This window comes from Colobus angolensis, unplaced genomic scaffold (assembly GCF_000951035.1).
Source record: "Colobus angolensis palliatus isolate OR3802 unplaced genomic scaffold, Cang.pa_1.0 Scaffold613, whole genome shotgun sequence".
NCBI lineage: Eukaryota > Metazoa > Chordata > Mammalia > Primates > Cercopithecidae > Colobus > Colobus angolensis.
The window spans coordinates 150,383-176,919 of NW_012119744.1; the positions used below are offsets into that span (position 1 = coordinate 150,383).

General features: G+C 33.1%; 1 protein-coding gene across 2 annotated transcripts in view; it reads right to left on the reverse strand.

Annotated features, from left to right (window-relative positions):
- ADGRB3 (adhesion G protein-coupled receptor B3) overlaps window positions 1-26,537 on the reverse strand; it is a 748,566-nt gene that overhangs the window by 57,883 nt on the left and 664,146 nt on the right. For both annotated transcript variants that reach the window (XM_011963584.1, XM_011963583.1), the window contains 3 exons: window positions 6,425-6,575; window positions 3,601-3,670; window positions 965-1,031 (listed from right to left, as the gene is read on the reverse strand). In XM_011963584.1, coding sequence (XP_011818974.1) covers window positions 965-1,031; window positions 3,601-3,670; window positions 6,425-6,575 — 288 coding nt within the window. The remainder of the gene's footprint in view (window positions 1-964; window positions 1,032-3,600; window positions 3,671-6,424; window positions 6,576-26,537) is intronic.

The following is a 26,537-nucleotide window of genomic DNA, read 5'->3' on the forward strand; positions in this document are numbered from 1 at the left end:
CTTAGTGGAGGGAGAACAAGCTTAAAGGAAGAAAAAACTGACATCAGAATTAGTAGCATGTCACTACGTTCCAATTTTTTGAATGAATCATTCAAGAAACCAAAGAGTAACTTCCCAATTAGAAATATAATTGTATAGCAATATGAATATTTGAATTTAATTTAGACTGTTTCTTTCCTCCCTTATTTTCTTTAAAGATGCACTGGGCAAGAAAAATTTGTAATCAATAAATCCAAACAGAGAAAGAGAAAGGCAAATTGGAAGGAAATTTTTCACATTACCATAGTTTAAAATTTTAAACAATTTTTTTTGGCTTCAAAAGAGAAATTTAAAATCCTTATCTATAACATATGGCAATGATTCTTAAACAGGGATGATTTTGACCCCTAGGGACCATCGGAAAATGTCTGAAGATATTTTTGAGTGTTATGACTAGGGGGTACTACTGGTATGTAGTATGTAGGGAAGAAGGATGCTGCCGAACCTGCTAAAACACACAAGACAGCCTCTGCAACAAACAAACATATGATCCAAAATGTCAGTATTACTGAGGCTGAGAATATATTTCCTTTAGATATTTGACAGGGACAGCCTTAAAGAGATTTCCCTATTAATAACCATATGTATTATACAGAATACTGTAAAGGTGAGATTATGGTAAATGATGAGATTCTATACATTAAAGAGGAAGAATTCATTAACACTTACTCAAACTTCTTCACAAATCTGAAATTACTGTAAGAGAAATACCACACTCCCAGTTTAATATTCTTCAGTATTCAAAATACGAATATTTTAGAATAATAAAAGACTGAATAACAATTGATATTCAATCAGAATAATAGTCCATTGAACTGTAAAATTTCTACACAAGAACTACATTATCAAAATTGCCACTCTGATTGAAAGAAATTAGTCTTTTTTTTTTTCTAAGAAAACAAAATAAGTTGATTTCAATGTTTACCAGGACAACAGCAGCTGCAGGTCCCACAAAAGCATAAAGTAGTCCTCCTTCAAGAGAGAGCCAGCAGCTGAAAATAACATTAGATAAGAACTAACAAAAATTAGTGACAAGTATTAGACCACCAAAGTGTGATACAAACAACTTAGACTATACATTTAGCCTTGGAATTTTGGCACATGTTAAAGATTTGTAATAAAAAAATACATAGAAGATATAGAAAAAACTAGAATTATATCATTTCATGAGTAAGAAATACTATATATGTCTAACTGAAACAGTTTTATTATAAGGATTTACTTTCAGGCAGTTGAAACATTTTAGACAAATTACTGTTGCAGTGAGGTTTCTGTATTTACTTTCAATACAAAGGTGAGTATTATTTACATTTTATAAAATGCTGCTTTATATTCATTATGGATTTTTTCAAATGTACTTTAAAGCAAGAACAGTGTATTTTTTTTAGAGTTTTAGATGTGCCATTTACCTGCTCTTCCCTGAGGCCATTGAAATATTCGGAGAAATTGGTTTAAAAGTCATCATTGCAGGGAATGGATAAGCTACATTTGCATGCCATTTTTCTTCTAATTTTACTTTTTCACCAAACTACTAAGAAAATTCCCTAAAGATAAGCTTTTGAATAAAAATAAATGCAGCTGTGCTTGTTTCAATGACTAAATTCACCAAGAGATACAGGTTTGCATTGATAGAGACAAGATAATCGATTTGGGAAGAAACAGTTTCTCACAGCAGAGGGAAATGCAGAGGGAATGGGGCTGACACTGGGGGCTTTGCAGGGTGGCACATCTGCCCATGCAGAATCCAGGAAAGTGAAAATGAGGGAAGCGTGAGGGCCTGCTGATGCAGTCATGACCACCATTTCATGCAACTGTTTTTTGATGTTTGACCCTTGCACTATTTCTTCTCAGTTTACAGAATCAGCATGCTGCCTTTAAAAGTAATAACAATGAACAGTAACTGCTCTGTATCTGTTCTAACAATAAACTGCTCTATATTAATTGTGATGGTGGTTACATGACTTACGTATTTCTCAAAACTCACAGAACTATACACTTAATAGTGTGAATGTTGCTGTATGTAAATTATACCTTAAACATATTTACCTAGTAATTAATTATATATGTACACAAAGAAATACTATATTAGCATATATATACAAATATGTGTATGTATATTCAAAGTCTGCATTTATTGTTCCTCGACATAACAGCAGAAAGATAAAAATGTACTTTTCCATTTTAATATCTATTTTTAAATAATATACCTAGAGAAAACACCTTAGTCTCACAGAATACTTTAGATTGTGTCTCTAAGATTGCCACTAAATTCCCACTGTATGTTTGTGTAAACTAATCTCTGCCACTAAATTCCCACTGTAATTTTGTGTATAGTAATCTTCAAACTGAGGTTCAGTATATCTTTCAAGATATACTAATAGAGGTTCAGTATATCTTTTATTTTTTCCCTAGGAGTTTGCACTGTTATAAAAATTTATAGTTATAAAATAAATGCATTGCTTATTGTATTGTATTGCACTTTAATTATGAACTCTTTGAAAGTAGGAACCATCATATATATAATCTTGCTTATTCCTATATTCCCAATACAGTGACTTTCCAAAAACAGATGTATACCAATAATTATGCTATTGTAAAAAGTAATAAATTAAAGTGATAGTGCTGTAGTAACCAGTCCTCTGCCATCTATGCTATCAGAATTTTTAAAAATAATATAGATTGCATAAAAATGCTCTGATGACATGAGCTTCTTAAACTTTTCAGAAGTTTCTTTAGGATAAACAGGTGAAATAATATCTCTCAGTATGTTTACAATTTGTACGAACCTACCAGAGGGCCTAATTAGCAGTGATTCCTACCTCAAACCCAAAATAATTAAACAGAACATCATGCTTTAAAACATATACTTTTAATAAGATGCGCATCTCTTTCCCCACTTCTTAATTGCCTCCTCAACTTGGAAGCAGATAAAATAAAACATGAAAGTGCATTGTTTAGATTTAAAATGTTAAATTTAAACTTTACCACAAATTCTCTCATAGAATTTATCAGCACTACCACTATAAAATAAGCTGATATCATATAACTTTTCTCCCTTTTAATTTCTTGCATAGTCCAAGTATTTTCTAATGTAAAATCCATTGGTTCCCTTGATCTATAATTGTTAGTATGCATTGCCCTAACATAGCAACAAAACTTGAACTAACATGACAAAACTTGGTTAATAACAATATACATTATCATTAATGGAATTAGAAGCTCATAGCAGCATCACGTTCTAAAGAGTAAGTATGTCAAGACTTATCCAGTTCTCAATTTATTTGAGATTGGGCATGCACAATAACTACTGAAATATTTTAAAAGCCAAATATGCTGGTCTTATTAAGAAATGGGAAACTGAAACAAAGATTCTGAACAGTGCCACAACATTTACTTGTTAACCTTTGTAGATTTAAGCTACCTTGTTTTGTTCCTTATTAATGCAATTTCTACCATTGTTAATGATTCCATGATAAAATGCAAGCCATCAGCAGTGCCAACCAAGACTCTTTGATGATTTGTTAAATTATAAACATGATTTATCACTGTGGACAGACTTACTAGTGATCAGTGCCATATCCTTTTGTTCTGGTGAAGCCTACAGATGTGGCCACTACTAATGCTGGTAAACCTGCAAGAAAAGCAATGTCATGCATTCATATTTAGCTATAACCACTACGCATACTGGCCTAAGAAAAGCCAGAACAAACTCCAGATGCTTAAATCAGAAAAACTATCTTTGGATGAGTCACTTCACAAGGTACGTTTCTATTACAAAATTTCTTTCAAGTTTAAAAATATGAGAGAGGTAGCTGAGCTTTTAACTTTCTGCACTTCTCTGTTGTTGCTAGGTTACCACCACATTTGACACGGGTTTAAATGGAAGTAATAACAGAGATTTAGTAGATTTTTTAAGTTATTTTTTTCCCTAGGGGTTTACACTGTTATAAAGGAAATTTATAGTTATAAAATCAGAAAGGCAAAAACTGGATGTTCTGGTGTGATGTAATATCAGTGAAGTGGAACATTCCATTGGCCACATATTGATCCACATCGAGTTGTACTTATAATAAGGCAGAAAAAAATATAAATCTTATCAGTTAATGCTTTCTTTGTAATTTGCTTATAATAACAAGAATGTAGAAACAGAGAGTTCAATTACCTACATACCTGTACCAATTCTGAGCTAGCATCTTCTTTTAGTTTACATTTATGGGAATTACACTTACCTCATTCAAGTTCAATGGAACCTCCCTGTGTTTTGGTAGAGTCTCTAATCTACACTGTTCAAAGATTTTTTTTTAAGTTTTGGTTATGCCTTCTTTTCAGGAAGATCATGTTTGCCTTTTCTGGTTGAAACATCCGTCATCTAATCATCTTCTTGTATCTCCTCTGCCCATCTTCTTTCTTACTATCATTTCAAATACTTGATGCTATTCTCCTTCTTCTGTGACATCACATTCCTTCATGATATTTAATGACAAGAACTATGGAAAACGTCTCAGAGGGACACACCATAGTGTTAAACGAACACTGGTGACTATATATAGTTTCACATACATATATGTATATAAAATTATAAATATATAGTCCCCTTTTCATCCTTATCCTCCCTTTCCTCCTCCTCCCTTTCCTCCTTCTGTTTCTCCTCTTCTTGTTCCTCGTCCTCCTCCTCTTCCTTCACATAAGTCATTTGTTGATTTTTTTGATTGGACCGAGTTCATTAGGGAAAAAAATCCCTCATGGGTTATAACTGAAGAATTAATAGTATTTATTTCATACAATTTAGATTAAACTTTACTAGATTCATTATGTTGTACTTGTTCATAATGAAACACATACACCACTATTCTGTCAACCCATAAACTTTCTGACACTTTAGCACCTTCAGTTTAGGTTTTTGCTACCTAGAGTAGTTTAGATATTAGCTGTAAATCTGGAGATTGTTGGTGAATCCTCTCCTCAAAATCTTTAGTAATTATTTTAAACAAGGTAGTCACCAATCCTGAAAATCACCATGTTTTATTCTTCATCAAAAAATGTGTTCTTTCACCTGTATTCTGTATTTCTTAGAATAGCACTAATTCATGGCAAAAGTGTCCCTTGATTTAAATACTACTTCAACTTTAGAAGGCCTTTGTCATGAAATTTAGACAAAAATTTGATGAAATTCTAAGTGGAACAAAGTCTTCAACTTTTGTGTTTGTGTGAGATGGGGTCTTACTCTGCCACACAGGTTGGAGTGTCATGGTGTGATCTTGGCTCACTGCAACCTCCACTTCCCAGGCTCATGCAATCCTCCCACCTTAGCCTCCTGATAGCTGGGAATACAGGTATGTGCCATCACTCCTGGCTAATTTTTTGCAATTTTGGTAGAGATGGGGTTTTGCAATGTTGCTCAGGCTAATCTCGAACTCCCGCACTCAGGCAGTCCACCCGCCTCGGCTTCCCAAAGTGCTAAGATTACAGGCGTGAGCCACCATGTCTGGCCTACTCTTCAACTTCTTAACTGCTTTTCCATTTGTCTGTGGATAAAGTCCTAATACATTAATTAGACATAACAGACCTTTCTGAAACCTAATGAATAATATTTAAGTGTTCTTGATCACATTTTTTCAGCCTAAATTATTCTGGAATTGTTATAAGTACACTTATTTGTAATTTCCCAGGTTCCTCTTAGCTTCCCATATGCCAGTCTTCTAATACGGTAGCTATTATTATATATTTGGGCTTTTTCTAAAAGTAGCTTCTTAAATTAACTAGGCTATCAGTAGAATTGGCCCTATAATATAGATCTTTGAGATGTCCATGTCATGAGGCAATTTGAGAGAAACTTCTTAATAAGCACAAGTGAAAAATTAATTCTCAGTCTGTCAGCAATTCTGTTTCTACTTTTGAGGATCACGTTGACTAGTTGTGAGGTTTCATTACTTCTCTAAATGGTGTTCTCCCTGTTAAATGAATTGCTTTATTCTTTAATTGCTTTGAGATTTCTTGAAATGAAGTCCTCTAAGTTTTCTTGGTGGGAGTACATGCCTAGTGAACCATCACACATTAGGCTTTGAAAATTTTAAGGTATTTTGCACTTTCAGAAAATATTAACAGAGAGCACTGTTTTTCTGTGTGTAGGTATCTTGGGTCTCATCTCATACTGTCTAGGCACTGTTGAATGTTAACTGACTAGCTAAATGAGCATTCAATACTTACTTCCTTTGAAAGTTCCAAATGACCAATGAATGTTCAAAATTGACCAGCTCATGTATTTTCACTTCCGTAGATTAAATTAGACACAAAGTAGCCGGTGTCCAATCACTCTTGACTACTTTATAATATGTGTTCAGAGTCATTTTGAGAAGAGCACGAAAGGGTATATCAATATGCTTACCCCATCCAAGGCACAAAAAGCGTTTTCTTATAAGCCGTGTCCTAATTTTTCCAGTTACAGCCATATATGATTGCCACGCCTCAGTCAAAACCCAACAGAATGAAGCCAGGAAGAAAAAGTGCAAAAATGCAGTGGTGGTTGTGCAGATGCTCTGTGGAAACAAACAAACAAAAAGACTCACACTGAACCAGGGAGAGGGAAAATAATATGTTCTTCAGAGGACTGTTATTCCCTGATTCATTGCTTTTATTTCAAATACCTACTTCTCCTCAGTGACAAGAGTAATTATTTACAGAAATTATAAACCCTGTGGTCTTTATGCTCTATACAGTATTTACAATTGAAAAAAATATCTAATTCCATTTTCGCACTTAATGTTTTATGAGAAGAACCCTGAATGTAAATTTGAACTCAAGGGAGATTAAAATTACTGTTTTACTTGAATTTTGACAAATATAATTAAGAAAATGCTCTTTTCTTTGGTTTAAGTTACAGACATCTTGCATAATTATTTTGGCTACATTCTTTATTCTTCTCTTTTAACAGATAATCGTTCTTTGTTGTTATATCTATGTTGATGTTAAAATTATATCTGTAAGAGTAACAGCCTTTCAAAAGAAAAAATTACTTTGCTCTTCCACATGTACGATATTCAAGGTGTAACAGCAAAGTACAAAATGAGGTTTAGCTAATAACATAGTACAAAAATAACATATGTATTTTAAAGTACTTAATACAATGCTTCTATACTCTTACTTTGCAATGTGTATCCTAATCAAATAATTTTGAAAAGCTAATCATGTCACCAGCAGTACAGAGCTAAGATTTTATAGATAGTTTTCTTCATGTAACTTAATTACCTTGAATATGCTGATCATTAGTTGTGACTCATCAGCAAAAGATCAGCAACTTCATTTTGGTAAAAGTTGCTACTTATTTCACTGTTGGTATAATTTCTTTATAAATCTTGTTGAAATGCAAGTCTTTATAAACCAGAACTGGCAACAGGACTAATTTGTTCCTTTGTCAGTCATTCTCATTCTTACTGTTTTTAAAAATGGAAAATGGCAAAACGAACACAGTAGAACTTAAAAAATTGTAAAAAAAAAAATTACAAAGAAATAAAACTATAACCCATATCTTCTCATCTCTATCACCATCCACTGCTAATGCAGAATATCTTACAAGAATTTTTTGACCCAAATTATTCATATGATTTGTTAATTTTGTTAAATTTCACTAGATGTTGACTTAGTTTGCCAGTTCTTCTAATCCTATAAAAAGAATCTCAGTATGTTTATCCACCAGGTTGTGTAAATGATCAGAGATAATGTTAAGAAGCTGAGTAGTACTGTGCTAGGTATACAGTAAGTGCCCAACCAAATATGACTATCATCATTATTATAAGTGGCAGTAAAACAAAACAATTTTTCAGCATGTGAATCCTTGTTTCATGCAGTACTTAAATCTATGTAGCACTTGTTTCTGCTTATAAAGATGATGAAATCATGGATTTCTTGAACACTATCTCATACCTATACTCTAGTCTCAGGTATAATGCAGTAGCTTTAACCAATTGTAATTCTTCCTATTCTTGACATGTTAAGACTTTTATTTTTTCCCAGTTTACGGTTTAAATATCTTCAGGTTGACTAGTTCACTTATTTTTTATCTATAGTCGCCAATCCATTTGAATTCCAAAGATAACTCTTGCACTTGCTATCCAAGGACTAGTTAACCTTTCTAAGTCACTAGTTACCCATTCATTTTCCTCCACCTGTTTGTTTCAACTCAATTGTATGTGCTAGCAAAGCTAGTCCATCTCTATTTTTAAACTGTCAATAAAGAGTTATATCAAACTGTAAATACGTTGCAATGTTAGACCCTAAGTGTTGGTGTACTGAAATTTTATAAGAAATAATGAAGTGTTCAATGTCTGAGGACAGAGATTTTAACATTTTCTTTCTGTATATTGTGTTCATTACTTTGCAAACCCCTGATATTCACTTTAATTCCAATACAAATTGAAGCACATGTAATTTTGAGCCACTGACATTTATTTCAATAATCACGTCTCTTTGAACAATAATATGGCCACAGACTACAGGGAAATGTATTGTAACTAAAGAAATAAGGCCTATTTCTTCAGACAATAGTATTCTACAATAGCTGGATAAATATTTAACCTTAAGTTGCTCAAAGTATGGAGGTAAGCTATTTCAACTTAAGGAATGTGTACATGTGAACCAAAGAGGTTTAAGTCGCAAAGCTAACCATATATAAAGAGCATTGCAAAATCTATGATCTTGAAAAATAGAAAAAAAAGGAGCTACACTTCGCTTCATCATGTGAAGAATTAGTATAAAGTCAAACACTCTGATAACAAGCATATGAAAAATGTTCAACATCACTGACCACTAAGAGAAATGCAAATCAAAACCATAGTGAGTGAGATACCATCTCGTATCAGTCAGAACAGCTATTAGTAAAAAGCCAAAAAGTAACAAATACTGCTGAGGTTGTGGATAAAAAGAAAGGTTTATATACTGTTGATGAGATTGTAAATTAGTTCAGCCATTGTGGAAGACAGTGTGGTGATTCCTCAGAGACCTAAAGACAGAAATATCATTTGACCCAGCAATCCCATTACTGGCTATATACCCAACAGAATATAAATTTTTCTGTTATAAAGACACGTTCAGGTATATGTTCATTGCAGCAGTATTCATAATAGCAAAGACACTGAATCAACCCAAATGCCCATCAATGATAGACTGAATAAAGAAAATATGGTACATATACAACATGGAATACTATGCAGCCATAAATAAGAATGAGATTATGTCCTTTGCAGGAACATGGATGGAGCTGGAGGCCATTATTCTTAGCAAACTTAGGAACAGAAAACCAAATACTGCATGTTTTTACTTAAAAGTGGGAGCTAAATGATGAGAACACATGGACACACAGAGGAGAACAACAAACACTGGGGCCTATCAAAGGGTGGAGGTAGGCAGAAAGGAGATCAGGAAAAATAAGTAATGAGTATTGGCTTAATACCTAAGTGTAAATAATCTGTCCAACCAGACCCCATGACACTCATTTACCTGTGTAACAAACATCCACATGTACCCCTGAACTTAAAAGAAAATCAAACACTCCATACAAGGAAACACACACTGATTTTTCTACTGATATGTTATATTGGCTAAGTTGCAAATAGTCTTTACAATACAACTTTTATGAATAGCAATTTTCAAATGAACTTTATTATTTTCCACAAATGACACACCAGCTTCCATAAAAGAGGCCTTTTTACTGTTCAGGGCTCAGGATTGTTTGATCTCTTCTCCTATGTAACCCAAAGCCACATCAGTAAGCCCCAGTGATCAACCATCCCTTAGATCCCCTCAGTACTAGGGTTTTTTCCACTTACAAGCCTCAATCCCTGAATCTCCTTTTCCATAAAGAGGTTCGTATCTTGGCAACTGTTCAATTATCACTATCACTGGACTCACTATTGTGACCTTTGGTCCTACAGTTTTTCTTTACTCAAAAGTCTCCATGTGTTGACTTCCACTATGGCTAAGCCTCGCAGTTCACCTTTCCAAATGTGAGACTCATTAGCATCTCAAGTTCATCATTCAATTCTTCTGATTTTCCTGTCTTGCCAGACCCCAAACTGGTCTTATCAGTGTCACAGCTGATGAATGTTATTGGCAAATATTTCAAAACTTGAAAACGGATTTAAGTTGTCAAACTGAGCACTGTTTTTACCTAACACTCTCAAGTACATCCTTCACACCAAATTCCTAGACACAATAGAAGAGATTGCTTAAAATAACTGGAAAAAATAAGAAGAGTAAACTGCGATGGACTAGAGACTGTGAGAAATTCCTTGAAAGCAAAAGTATATAAAGAACAGATTGACGATGGGTACCATAGCCCAAAGCTAGGTATTGGGAGCAGGAATTAAGACATGGGAAGTAGAAAAGTCACGATGCATGGATGATACAGAAGTTCTGAAGTCTGTTTAAAAGTACTTCCAGAAGGCAGAAATCAGGATAATCGGGGGAAAGGTAGCATTTAAAGAAATATTACAGAAAATTTTCTCAAAACTTTAAAAATTCTGACTGTAGGAGAGACTAAAGATCACACACACCACACACACACACACACACACGTGCACGCGCACGCGCACATATATTTTGATGAAATCTGTGAAAATAGAGAATAAAGAGATAAATCTTAAAAGCTATCAGAGTAAAAAGAAAGATACTGATGAAGAAATCAGAATCAGATTGACGTCAGATTCTTTGCAAGCAACCCAGGGTACAAGAAGGCAGTAGAATGAGATTCTCAACATTCTAAGAGAAAATAACTTTGAAGACAGAATTCTACACCCAGCCAAGCCACTGTTCAAGAGAGAGGCATAAAGAAAGATATTTTTTAAATTGGAAGAAACTTTGAAGTTAATTACCTCAAGATCCTCTTTGAAAGAATTGCTAGACAATATAAACTACTAACAATAAGAAGTCCAGGAGGAGGGAATGAGATAAAAGGAGCGATAGACAGCAAAGAAAGTACTAAGTCTCCACATGTAACAAACCTGCACGTGTACCCCTGGAACTTAAAATAATATTTAAAAATAAATAAATAAGTAAATAGTTTAAAAAAGATAATAAGTCTAAATAAATGTTTATTTTACATGAATTTATATAATTTTAAAAATATAGCCATGTGGATATAAAATTGAAGATAATATCAGAAAGGGTTCCAAGATGACAGTTGCAAGGGAACAGAGGAAAATAAAAGTATTCTAAACCTCTTTTTTGTTGTTCTCAGGGATGAGATACGGATTAATTCTAGATTCTAGAAAAATTCACTTGAACATTTATGTTAACAATGTTTCAGTTACCACAAAAAATAACAACAATGCTTTTGTAAAATAGAAAAAATTGAACTATGAAAAATCTGTCTGTTCAATTAAAGGTGAGCAAGAGGACAACAAACTAGAAAACATGAGAAATAGAAAAAAAAAGTAAGAAAATGAACATAATTCCAAACATCAAAAATCATAATCAATGGTAATACTTTGTATTTACTGGTTAAAAGTTAGAAACTTTCATATTGGATGAAAAAATCTAATTCCAGTAATGTAATTATGTGACATACTTCAAACCCAAAGACTGACACAGGAAGATAGAGAGCAAAGAGATGAAAAGAGCTAGCTTATGCAAATACTAACATGTTAAAATGAGATGTCACAATATTAGTATTGGGAGAAAAATAAAAGACATGAAGAGAGACTTTTCATACTAAAAAAATGAGCAAGGCACTAAGAAGACACAGAAGGAACACATCTTTATGAGAACAATAATAATTTCTCAAATTATATGAAGCAAAAACTGAGAAAACTGCAAGGATGAACTGTCAGACTAAAATTATAATGATGGACTTAACATACAGCTCTCAGAAAGTAACCAAAAATGGAGGAAAAACAATATTGATTATTATAATGTAATAAACACAAGTAGTTAACATTCTTTCTTTGTAATATTATACATAAAAAACAGAGCATATCTAGATTTCTAATATACAAATGGAACCTCTTAGGATAGAAAGTGAAATACAATAAATTCAAGAAAGTTTATAATATACAAGACACTTTCACAGACCACAATTTAATAAAATCAGAAATCATAATTAAAATTCTGTACCTTTTGGAGGAAAAAGCTTTTAAATAATTAAAGAGAAACCAATTCTCTAAATTGTAAACTATTTATAACTGAATCACAATTACAGTAGCATATGTATGAAAACTTGTGAAATTTTGCTATGATAATAGAATATTTATAGCCTTAAATAGAAAACAAGAGAAAGATGAAAATTAATGGGCTACTTAAAGAAATTAGAGGAATAGATTTTAAAAAGATAAAATTGGAAATTCACAAAACAGAAAATTTAAAAAACAGTAAAATTCATCGATAAAGCCAAAGCTGACTCTAAAAGACCAATAAAGCAGCGAAACCTTGGCCATTGTGATGATATTTAAAGGTGAGAGAAAAAGCAAGATAAGTAAGATTAGGAATTAAAATGGTTATATATATATTTGGTTATATATATATATATATATATCCTTGACAAGCTACATAAAATGGACATTTTTCTAGTAAAACATAAATTATGAGAGATAAAACTAATAACAGATAAAGTGGAGTCATAATGGAAGAAGTAGTCCTTCAAAAAAAGTAGAAATTCAGAAACATTTCAGTATCATTTTCCCTACACCAACAGACAAATTCTAACAAGCGTAAGCAACATCCAAATTCACATTACCATTTCGAGGTCAAAGAGAAAGATTAGAAGTATCCAACTCATTTTATAAGGAGGCTAGCATGACATTGATATCGAAATGAGCAAGAAAGCTGTAAGCCACTTCCACTTACAAGCATAAATGTGAAATTACTAAATAAAAGATTATATCTAGAAATACAGTAAAAGGATAATAAATCAGTATCAAATCAGAGTGAGTCCGGTAATGCAGGGTGATGCAACATCAAAAATGACCTCCCCATAATTTATTACATTAATAGATTAAAGAAGAGAAATCATATGGTCACATTAATAAACATGAAAGCATTTGATATAATTCAGAACCCAAATAATAATTTTAAAAAATGTTATCTGGAAATTATATATTGAAGTGAACAGTCTTAGTTAATAAAGATCATCTTTTGAAACCTTGTAGTGAAAATCATGTGTAATAGTAAAATACTAGATTAATGTCCATCAGTTATGAATAAAAGGAGGATGTCTACCATCACTTTTATTATTCTAAGTTGCACAAGAATTTTTCACCAAAACAATACAAGAAAAAACAATAATAAAGATATACATTGTTGTCACTGCAGATAATATATCTACTTATTAGAAAATCCCAAAATAATCCATTTTTAAACTATTAGAAATAGTAAAAAGAATCAATGGGGTGGTTGGATGTAAGATCAACATATACAAATTTTATTTCCTATACACTGAGATCAATATACAAATACAATTTTTCTATATTATCAACAATATTATTTGGAAAATGTAGTCCAAAATGTTTAATTAAACATTACTGATTTGTCTTTCTTCTACCTCCCAAACCACACTAAAATAACCAAGTTATTAAGTCACAAAGAAAAAATTATAGGCAGTAGACACCATGAACTCAAGGTGTTGACAAATTCAGAAGATTCTGAGGAAAGAAGGTTTAACTGACAAACAGTGGTAGAGAAAGTTATACAGTTATACCTGCTCATAGAGTGGTGGAGCAGGGGGTGGGTAATAGAAATGTTGTTTGTAATAAAGCTTATTCACTCTGTGGACCTTCTGAATGGGGGGACCAGAAACAGAAGGATGACACAGTTCTATATGGGGCTGAAAAAGAATGGTTGGTTTAAAAATCTACATAGAGAATAGTTGAAACTGTGTTTCCTTCTCTAGTCAACACAGCTCAGCACTGTCACAAGGAAGATTAGTTTCTGGAGAAATTGAATGGGTTGGTTCCTGAAGTCAGATACCAATCTCACTAGTGGGTAGGTGTATAAGCAGGAACAAATGTATGTATTAAACCATAGGACCCTCCTCCTCTCCTCTCTCCTTCCCCTCTACTTTCAGAATGTCAGAGATTAATATTCTCCCCCAAAGGGAAAAAAACTCTCATACACTGGTTCATCTTTGATGTACATACTGTGAAACCCACCTTTCAAAAGCCCACTCACCCACACAGAGGTATGGATCGCATTTTAGGGCCTTGCTTATATATATGAATAAACAGCCAAGAATAATGAGACAATTTGAGAATCCTCCAACATAGAAAAAAGAGAAAAGTCCAGCAAACAAAGGACAAAGGGGTGAGCAGAGACAATAGGGTAAGAGCAAAATAAAAATTTCAAAAAAATGTAAGCCCTTCAAGGGCTGAGAAAGAAATTGCACATATAGAACAAAATTGTTAAGGGACAATTATCAGATAAATTCAAAGGTTCTATTCATAATAAAAACAAAAAGTATAAAGTACCTTAGAATGAATTTTACTAAAATATGCATGAATTTTGTGTAGAAAATTGTAACATTTAATTAAAGACAAAAGAAGGCATGAATAAATGAAAACTATATTATATACATGAGTTAAGAGACAATACTATACAAATGTCAATCTCCCTCAAGTCAATAAATTTATTCAATGTAATTACCTTCAAATCCTAATTAAAAAAAAATTTTTGTTTGACAAGGCAATTCTAAATCATGGAAAAAATTAAAAGCAAAAAATAGTACACAAAATTTAAAATGAAGAAAGTGGGATAGAGGGACTTTCTAGTGATATAAAACAAAATAAAATGTGGTCAGATGATCACCAGCCCCATTTTACGTGTGAGGCATTGGAGAGACTAAGCAACTTGGCCAATGTCCCTTGGTTAAGAGTGGGAAGCAAGGGTTAAAATGTTGTCTCTGATCCCAGAACTTGAGACTTTCTTGACTACCTTATACTGCCTTCTGAAAATATTTTGTGCTCATTCCATAGTCTAATCCTCACAGTCTTTTTCATCCTTCTCAAGCTCCAACTTTCCTTCTTACTGTGATATCAAACTGGCTTGTCTTCTACATCATTGATGAGGTGCAGACCATCTATAGTATTGATATCTTCATCTTCACTAGTCCAACTACCTTGAAATTTCTCCCTAATTCCACCAACTCCCTTCTTCTCCAATGCAGGCCCCTCCCCTTTCAGGAGATAGTGTAATAGAGTCACACAGTGTCATACTCTGGGTTCACATAATGCTTCATTTACAGGCTGTTATTTAAAATCTGTGACTCCCTTCCTCAACTATAAAGTGAGAATAATAATAGCACCTACCTCATAGGATTGTTGTAAAGATTTGATACATAGTTACTACTATTTGGTGGGCTAAATTTTTAAACTGACATTATCTTCTAATGCATAGAGAGTAATAATTTTTATAAATAAATATGCATTTTAATCCACACTAAATATTATAATAAAACTTGATTCATTTGTATAAATACATACACCTAAGTAACTGTAATCAAGATAAAAATTTAGAGCATCTCCATCCTGCCAGTCCCAAAGCCTCACAAAGATAACCACTATTCTCACATCTAATATCAAAAAATAATAACTACTCTTGATTCCATATTTAGTCATCTCTACATTATCTTCCTTTAGTTATCTTATGTACTCGATCTCTTAGCCTGCAAATCTGTTGGAGTTTCTATGCTCAACCAACCAACCAACCAACTGTCCATTATTCTGGTTTGTTTTCACTGGTTCTCATTGGTTTGTTCTCTCTCTCTTTCCAATTGTGGTCAAACTTCTTGAAAGATTAAGCTACACTTTAACTTCTTTATTACCTGCTCTCCTCTTTTCTTCTTGCCATCTAGCATATCCCCTAAACTTTCATCCCACAGGGATCACCCATGACCTTCTAATTTCCAAAGCTAATAGGATGTTTTCAGTAGACGACAGAAACTTTGGACCTCAACATTCTCACTTACAAATTATGAGAGTTTTATCATACAGTTGTGAAAGGCTTTCCTAGATCTAAAATTCTACAATACCAAGAATTCTGTAATTAAAGTCCTCATAAGGCTATTCACTTCTTCAATTAATTTTGAAAATCTGTGTTTTCTTAAGAAATTATCCACTTCACATATATTTTTCAATTTGTCAGTATATGATTGTGTGTAATGTTCTCTTGCATCTTTTAAGAAATACATTTTTCCTTTTCTAATGTTACTTGTCTATGTTTCCGATTTTTCATCAGATATATCTGAGTAGTCTGTTTACTAAAATGTTCAAATGTTAATTATTCTTTTATTTTCCTTTAAAAATATTATTTTATTATTACAGTGATGAGTTTCTTAGAGTATGAAATATAACTATTTGCTGCTTTTTGTTTTGCAGGGTTTCAAGAATTTTTGAAAAATATACATAATACTATATTTACCTTATTTCCAACATTTCAAATAAATGAGTTAAAGGTGTTAGCATCTTAAAAATAAGCAATATTAGATACCTATCTTGTAAGTATTTCAAAAAGCAAAAGAGAACATGTTTGCTATGACAGATTATATAAAAAGCATGAACGGAATAAAATATAGAGAATTGTGCTTTTGCTAGAAAAATGACAAACAGAATACTGAAGTGAAGCACTTTAGTATACTATTTAGAAACTCTTAAAGAGTGTCAATATCTGCACACTTCAATTACAGTATTTATGAAGAAATCAAGAATTATTTGCAATTATAGTAACATTTCAACAATCTAAGACAAACTAAACTAATTCCTACATATAAGGCAATTATTATTTGAATTGTTTAATTTCATCAATTCACATTCTGATTTGCCTGTAATAAATAAATAAAGAATACATATATCTTGCTATTCACATGGAATAAAATATGTACAAGGCATTTACAATATAATTCTGGACACACCAGTAACTCCTTACTCCTTAACTATCCTATGGAAAGAAATTTTGGTGACGACCACAGTGATTTCAAAGGCAATTCTTTAAAGGCTGCACTAATAACTGCATATTTACATTATTCAGAAGACCATAGTTCTTGCAGATTAAAAATAAATTATTGTGAAGATGAAATAAGATAATGGCTAAAATGGGGATTTGCATAAAGGTAATACATAACTTTACACACAGTAAGTGCTTGATAAATGATAGTTTTTATTTGGCAAAATAAGCACATTTGAAGATGTTTGACTGCATCTTAAAATATGATGAGAAAACTAACTGATAAGCACCTACTCTGTTTAAACGTTAATTTTGCAGCAATGCTGTATGGGAAATATTTTACAAAGGAGGAAGGGAAGCTCAGAGAGTTTAAATAACATGTCTGAAGTTACATACTCAGCAAATAAAGAAGCACATGTGCTCTTTCCACTATAACATGTTGCCTTGTGCTTTAAAGGGTTCTCATTTTCTAATATTAATTTTCTAATGATTGTCCATATTCTTTAACAGTACTGTTATTCTTTTTGAAACAAAAGGTATGCACATGACAAATAAATAGATGTTATAATAAATAAACCAAAATTATATTAGCTCATGAGCCTTTGTTGTTCAAATCACCACCAACTAAAACAGAGAAATACACCATTTCCAAATATATTTTTGGTTATATGAACTCCATCAACACATGTGCAAATTGAGGTTACCTGGATAAAGCACCTCAACTAATGAAGTGAATCACTAAAACCAACAGATATTGTGAAGACAAGGTTCATTTCCTAAAATTAAATGAAAAATTTGATAGCAATAAAAATTGAATCAGAAGCCTTTTGTTATTATCACTTCACCTAACCTTCCTTTTTCCACAGCTGCTATGACATGCCACATTGACAGCAGTGTCATTTGTAGACAGCTGAAAAACCTCTCTCATAGACCCAAGTACTTGGCCCATACATTCTTTCCCTTGGATGTTATAGAAAATATCAATAGAAGAGATATGATGGACTTTAGTTCTTTCTTGAAAACTCTTGGTTCACCATTAAATACAAGTTACAGTACTTGCTTACAAGGTATGGCACAAGGTTATGATGAGGAAACATCATCTCTTCAACCCCTTACACAACCTTCAATTTGTGAAAATTTTGAAGCAGGTTATTTTCTACATAATTAAAATATCTGTCACAAGACTAACTCTAAACAGAAGAAACTGTCAATATAAAGTTATGTAAGATACAAAATGATGAATGAGGGAGCAATAAAAGCAATTTCTAAATGTGAGTATCTCAAAAAATAACTTATTTGCTAAATTTTTATAATTTCATATTCATAAAAGCATCGCTATTAAAAAGAAAATAGGTGCTAGATATATGTCAGCGGAGATAAAAATCTGTTCCACAGATGTCAAAAATATGTATCTAGTGGAAAACATGTTCATAATTTGAAGCTCTTGGAAAGTTTCTCAAACATAACAGGAAAATCTGATTTTTTGAAATGTGTGCTTTGGAAATTCAAACATTTGTACATTGTACACAGCAGATGCTTTATTATATACTGTTATCTCCAGGCTTAAAAAAATAACAATTTTATTCAAAATGAAATATAATTAAGTCACTTGCTAAATAAGGCCAAGAATTCAACGAAAGCTTTACTAATACTTTAGAAACTTCAAAATGCTAAGACAGTGGTTGTTCAAAAAAAGGAAGCATTTTCTCTTAGGTGTCTGGAGAGACCAGAGGAAAGTGTTAAATGTTCTCACCACAGAAATGATAACTATGTGAGGTAATGCCTACGTTAATTGGCTAGATGTAACCATTCTACAATATATATATATTTCAGAACATCATTTTGTACATGATAAGTACATACAATTTTATCTGTCAATTTAAATAAATAAGGAAAGAGTAAAAATCATGTTGTAAACTCTAAGACAGAAACTGATTTACACTATGTTCTTTATCTGTAGAGGAAATCCTTTTTCAGTAGGTTTGTGCCCTCAGGTGTGTTTGGATATCCCTTCCCAGCTTGCAAGCACCATATATAGTCACTCAAAACCAAGGATCATAATAACACAAATATAAAATTGCTTTCCACTTGCAACAAGCAAAGCAAACAAAATCTTGCAGCCCTGTTGCTGAGATTTCTAGGCCTTGAAAATATTTCTTGTATAACTTTGAAGGCAGAAGAGGATAGTGCTTTCTGGTCAAGAAGACACTTATTTATTCTGTTTGTCGTGTTTGATCACTGGTCTTGTTGGTATCACAGAACTATTTCAACGTGGAATGAAAACAATTTTTGATTTAGGGGTAGCATGGGATAAAAAGATCGTAGGTTTTAAAGTCAAGTTAGTGTTTCCCAACCTTGGCTGCACATTGGTATCACCTGGGGAGCTCTAACAACTATGGATCTCTTAGTGCTATTCTCCAAGATTCTGATGTAATCTGTCTCGGGTGAAGCCCAAGTATTAGAATTGCTAAGTATTAGAATTGCCTGAAGTGATTCTAATGTGCATCCAGGGTTTAGAATAAGCAATTTAGACAGTCATGGACTGACTGTTGGTAACTAAAGCTACTAAATGTGTGACCTTGTGCAAATTATCGTATTTTTCACACCCTCAATCTTCTGTTTGTCAGATGGGAATGAAAAATATCTACAGTGTAGGATTACTATAAAAATTGCTTATAATAAGTGTAAAGTGTTTAGTTGTTGGCAAATTCTCAAAAGTATTAACAATAATAACAATTCATACATATTCTCAACCTGTTACAGTAATTTATCTAGACTTAGGCAGTTCCTAAAGTTCTCAAAAGAATAACACACATGGAACATTCTGCTATGCATTCATATATTTAATCTATAATGAAATTAGAGTTAATATACTTCTCTATAGAACCTGCTATGAAAATGATATCAGGTAATTAATATTTAGGATGAACTTTTGAACAATCAAATGTATTTTTTAAGCAAAAACAAAGTAATACTGCCATGGTGGGGTGCAGGAAGAAGGCAGGCTATCATTTAATCCTGTCCTCAGACCTCTCTAGACACCTAAGAGAAAAATGCCTCCTTTTTTAAACAGCCACTACAACTGAATTACACTAAATGCCACCATTAGGACTGTTATGGAATTCTAGGTGTGACAATTCATGGAGATTTCAAAGGACTTCTATGACAAAGTATCAATCAACCCTGAGATTGGTTAATTCCATCTGTGCCTATATTTCAAATCCCTATTTGCCTATCTCTGAGCTATCCAACCTCAGATATTTCAAGTCTACTATCTCCAAACATGAACTCTGCCTTTCTCCTTAAGGCAGTTCTTCCTTCCCTGTTTGCTGTCAGTGAAAGAACACTATCATTCCCACCAGGAACTTGGATGTCATCTTTGTATTTCCCTCACATCCACTCAATCACCAATTCCTATTTGATTGCATCTAATAATGATATAGAAATTCTACTCACCCTCCATTTGCATGATCCTAGTTGGTGTCATCGCTCACTCTTTCCCGGATTATCAGGGAAAGAGTGAGATTCCTGTGGGGAGTCAGCCCTCTGCTGGCTCCACTTCCATTGGCAGAAGTGAAATGGGAGCTCCACAGGCAGGCATGCTCCTAGTGAGGTCCCCTCACCTCTTTCTCTAAACAAGTTGATAAAAGAGGTCATAGAATACATCTGGCGTATACTAAGTTCCCAATAATTATGAGCATTAGTTATCAGTATTTTAAAATTAAAACTGCAAAAGAGGATGTGGGTATGAGTTTTTTTTTTTTTTTTTTTTTACAATGGGAAATATTAAAGCATGTTTAAATACTAAAAGAAGAATCACATGGAGAAACTGATGAATCAGGAGTGAGAAATAATTGATTGCATCAAGTTTTGGAGAGGTCTTATGGAAATGAAATCTAAAGCACATGAGAAGGAGTGAAATTTAATAAAAAGAAAGGTCCCCTCTTGATTTGAAACAGAAAGGAATAAAAACTGGGTGTCAATGTAAATAAATTATCATATTTTACGGTAGGAAGTTGAGATAATCTCAGTCTGTTATGGCTACCAAATTCTTTATGGAGTATCAGTTGGGTCAGATGCAAAAGTGAAAGATGTAGGAGGGAGATCAGAGGTTTGAGTACATGTGAGAAGATTGGAAATTCTCTTTGTCGAGAATTAAAGAGCTAGACAATGTGGAATTGCTAAGAGGCATTGAAGCCTCTGTTAGCTAAGTGACCATGAATTTTTATCAGCTCATTACCATTGGAAAAACAAATGACCTATACTACAGACTCCCTTCCAACTCTGAAACCACATATTCCGATCTTCTGCAACGATAGAGAAATACTGGTTTTGCTGTTTTTCTGTTTAGGGTTTTCTCTTGGTTCTTCTTTGAATGCACCATCCCATTTTATGGTTTCATCTCCTTCCATCTTCGACTTCTTGTGACACACTCCTTGTAACATACGAATAGACAAACTAACTCTATGGAAGCAATTCATGCTATTGCTAGAAGCAAACAAAAATTTCAGTCCTCTGGTTAAGAAATGCTGAAATCACATTGCAGCAAATCCCTTATTCTGAAGCAAGATTGAAGATACATCTCAAGCTACCTGTTATCGTTTTAATAAACAATTACCTTTGAAAGTTTGGAACCCTACCAGGTTACTTTCTCAGTTTCTCAGCATGTGGGAAAATAACTATGGTCAGGGTACTTTAGTCTGTACTGGACCAAAATCATGGATGGCAAAACAAACTATTTCTAGTAACATTACTTTTATAAGTAATGACTATAAATACAGTTTTGGAAGATATTCATCTATTGGAAAAAAATAGCTCAGTCCAGAAAAACTCTAGGAGATCTTTTTCTTTACCATGGTTTCTTTACAGCTTTTGTCATTGAGAAATTCGGGGTCAAAATACTTATTGAGTATCCAATGTAAGAAAATCCTATATTAGGCAAGTTATAAACATTTCACAAGAACATTTTTAAAGTTATGTAAGTATAAAAACATCTATGAGAAATTATGGCATATACCTGTGTTTAGAATGGATTATTGGAATAAGTAAGGCCAAGAAGATAATAAGAACACATCCAATTTTGATTTTACATTGCTGTTACGTTTTCTGTGTTTAAAACGTTCTAAAATTACCAATTCCTTTTGTCAACCCAGAATGTAGCTAAATTTTATTACTATACCTTACTTCTAAATCTGGGTCCTAAAAGGGACTACCAAAAAGTTGATTGAAAACAGGAAGGAAGGAAGTCAAACATCGTTTACTTAATTTTCACAGCATGAAAAATTAGCAGTATATTATACAATAACCTCTAACTTTGTTTAGAAATGGTGACAGCTGAATCTATGTTTCTGGGTTGAGTCAAGGATTTATTATTAAGCTCCTTTGGCTTCAGTATGAAATGTCATTCATTACACCATTTCCTCTTATCATATTTAAATTTTCATTTGAAACAAGAAGAGGAAAAAAGTGTCAACAGGAAAAGAGAAGCAAAATCCAAAAGACTATTAAGTCAAAAATAGATCTTACCAAATATTTTAAGTATAGTGTTTTATTCTTATATCGTGAGTTTAAATTACACAGTTTGAAGTAATATGGATGAGCTGAGAAAATCCCTTCATTTTTACCCACAAGTATAAAAGTTGTATAGAGGGAGAAGGAGAGATCTGGGCCAAGGTTGAGGGAGAGAGGGTGGAGTAGGGTGGAGAAGGAGGTGAAATGTGTTCTTGGGTCTTCTCTGGGGAGCTATAATTTTATTCCCTTCATTTTAAGTGGATGAAAACCATTCCTCTCACCCCACCTCCGACCTTGCCTCCTTCTATTCTTTTCCACACATTTTTGCCTTCAGAGGAGAGGCGTGGCAATAGTCAAAGTCAGTACTGGAGCAAGAAAGAGAGAAGAAAGAGAATCCAATTACATCTAGAAAATTGTCCTCCCTCTATGACGACATGCATTAATGCCAGAATTCCACAGGGAAGAGAAACTTGATACATAATCTACTCGATTCAAAATGAACCAAATACCTTATAAATAACTGATAATATTAAAATCAAGCTAATATTATATAAATAATATCTGTCTTTGTCTAAGCCCTACTTACCTATCTTACTCAATTCAGCTTGAATATACTAAGTATATATTTCAAAGAGAAATCAGATTATGATTCACGTTCAGTTCTCAATTACAGCCTCTCAATGCATGAAATATTCCCTTGTAATAAATGAAGCACTTTGAGAGGAAGATGCATTCTTCCAGGTTTCCAGGATGCAATTTAATGCATGACTACAGCAAATAATGAATGCATCTCAGAATAATACAACATTTACTTTTTTTTTTCCCATGAATTCAAAATCACTTTGTCTTTATCATCACATTAGTTGTTGAAAATTCTCATTTTTATTCTTATCTCACAGAATATAGCTTCTAAGAAGAAAATTGTTTCCTTCTTTTAGATCCAGTAGAATATCTGACACGTAGGTTTTTTCCAAGAAATATTTGTTGTGTGAAAAGAAAATAACTTTGTTATAAATAAAATCAATGGGAATTTCATTTCAATATACATGCTATTGTTTACTGGTAATTAAGTGAGGGGAGTTCACCAATCACTGTTGTTGTGGAGATGACTGGCTTTCCCCACTATTTGTTCTTTCCTTGTTCTCATAACAGAACTGTAACAATTATGATGTTGGCACATGAGGCACCAGAATAAAGAATGGATTTCCCAACTTTGGTTTTAGCTAAGGTCATATGATTAAATTCCTGCCAGTCAAAGGTAAGCAAGAATAGTGTGTAAAACTCTGGAGAATATTCTTTTTTTATTTTCCTCCTTGTCATCAGCTGGAATGTTTACATGATGGCTAGAGCAGGAGCAGCCATCCTGAATCTTGAGGTAGATATTTCAAATTTAGTATGGCAGAAAATAAAATCAGTTAGAAGGAAATTAGTTCCTAACGATCAGAAGCTACCTACATTTATGTGAGAATGAAATAAACCTTTATCTTTCCTTTACTACTCTTTTATCTTTTCTATGTCACTCTTCTTTGGTGTTTTCCTATAACTAACAGTCAAAATTAAACCTAAATGTTACTAGAAGGTAGACACATATTATTATGCTTTTAATTGATAAACTATTGTATACTGTGTTTAGGAAATGCAATCTATGAACCAACTGGAATAAATTATGTTCATTTCCCTGCTCTGAAATTAATCCAAATATTTACACTTCATTTAATGAACTATGAACCATATCTTCCTCAATTCCTCCATATCTCCCTTAACTTAGCAATAAATGATATTTGTAAACTGTGGTGGATTTTACATAGTATTTAATACCCAGTACCTTATTTGATACTTGTGCTAAACAGGAAAGGTAAGTGTAATTACTATTATTTAGATTTCATTATGAATAAAACATGTCCAGTGAGATTAGGTAACTTTCCCAAAGTCACACTGTAGAGGCAGAGCCAGGACTCAAACTCACACAGTTTGATTTATTCCAGGTCTCATTTCCTTTCCTTTATACAAAATGGTCTTAGTGGATCTGCTTAAATTGAAAAACGTCTACATCATCTCAAATTCTTAAACTGGAGCAGATCTTAGACATCTAAAACTTCTTGCTAAACAAAATCCTCACCTTTTTCTTTGCTGCCTTTCCAGCATATTCATATCTAGATTCCTAGGCATCATGTTGTCTAGGTATAATATTGCCACCAGAATTTACTCTTGAGTTTTACATTTAATACATAACTTGAATCGACCCACCTTATCAACTTACATGAGAATGGGGACTCTGTGGAAAAGATGGAGTCACATTGCCAGTCACACCCTTTAGTCATTTGCCTAATTCTTCCATAGAGATGCCCAGTTAGCCTGGGCTACTGCAATAAACTAAACAACTAGACATGTGATTCTTCTGGTGTCTTCATTAAAGATCTTGAACCCAAGATGTGGGAGGGCTCATGAGAAAAAAAAAAAAATGTCCTATCATTTGTAGCACAAATCTTTAAAACTGAAAAAATAAAAAGAAGAAGAGATATTTGAAAGGAATACAGAGAAACTGGTAAATCAAGACAAGACCTGGTCAAGACCAGAATTTCCAAAAGTGTCACGGAAGGGTGAAGAAAAGAAATATAGGAGCTATGCTTATAATGACACCTTTCCTTGACTGTTATTTCAAATAAGATATTGCAAGGACTCAAAATGTACCAATATTGAAATTACTCAAAAGCCAGAGACTGTGAACTTTCATATTTTAACCTGATTTATATTTAATGTGGAACACGTAAACATGGAAATATTTATCTTTGCTTAAAATACAGCATGTGGCATAAATGTGATTCTGAAATGCATAAGAAATTTAACTACAACACTCTCTTTAAATCGGTTGCCTTGTGGTTGGTTCTTTAATACCATAACCTTATAGAAGACAATGACATAAGGATAGATTTTTAGAGTCAAACAAAACAGTCAACGAAAAGGAGCAGTTACTGAGAATATAATGCAACTGTACTTCATACTCTAGTTTGAAACCAGAATATGAGCATAATTGAGAAAGAAAGAAAGTTGTTGGAAGCAAAAAAAAAAAAAAAAAAAAAGTTACTTTAATAAATGAAGCTACTATAATGTCTCGGGCACAAAACGCAGAGAGGGGAGAGTAAGGGTGTAGCAGGCATGTACACCAGGTGTTGCAGAAATTGCAATGCAATGTGTTAGGGGCTATAATAAGAGGCTACGATCTCAAGGTAAATATGAACAAATATGATGGAATACGCTGAGAAATCTTGCTTGCTCTCAAATCTGTGATACGCCTTTTCATGTTCCACTGGACCCTGTCCTCTCCCATAAATATCATTAGTACATTTCACACTATATTATCACAGCTGTTTTAATTGTTTGCCCACACTCCTCACTCCCCACCACACACAAATTAGGAATTAAATAATAAAGGCAGACTTTCCATTTGCTATTATTGTTGTCACTGTTCATTGTAATCTCAGAATTAGGTAGTGAGTCTGACCTGTATTCAGAAATAAAAACAGTTAGTTGCTAAGTGAATGAGTAAACTACTGGCTGAATGTGCACTTTCTATCTTTGTATTGCAGTATTTATAGTTATTGATGTACCTGGCTTATCTCCCTTAATGTAAGCTTCCTGAGAAAGATCTATTTCCAGTTTATTTCTCTGTGTATTATTGTGCCTAGTACATAGGTTATCAATTTAATGAATCCATGACTTAGGAAGTTTTCTTATTTTTTCTATGAATGAGAAGAGACAACACATTATGCTATGTATGACAGAGATTGAAGACTTTGGATTAAAGGCAAAACAGGAGAAAAACGTTAGTGGTCTTGATTTTTAAGAAGAAGTTATGTGTTATATGGCAATATATCATGACATCATTGGGCTTATGTAGATAATTTTATGATGGTGATGTGTTATTTGTTGACATGTTCTAAATTTCTATAGTATAAGAGAAAATTCATAGTAACTTACTAACTCCCACCTCACCCCAACACTACATATACAGTTGCTTCCCCCTACCCATGAAGGATTGGTTACTTGCTGAACCCTCATGGGTACCC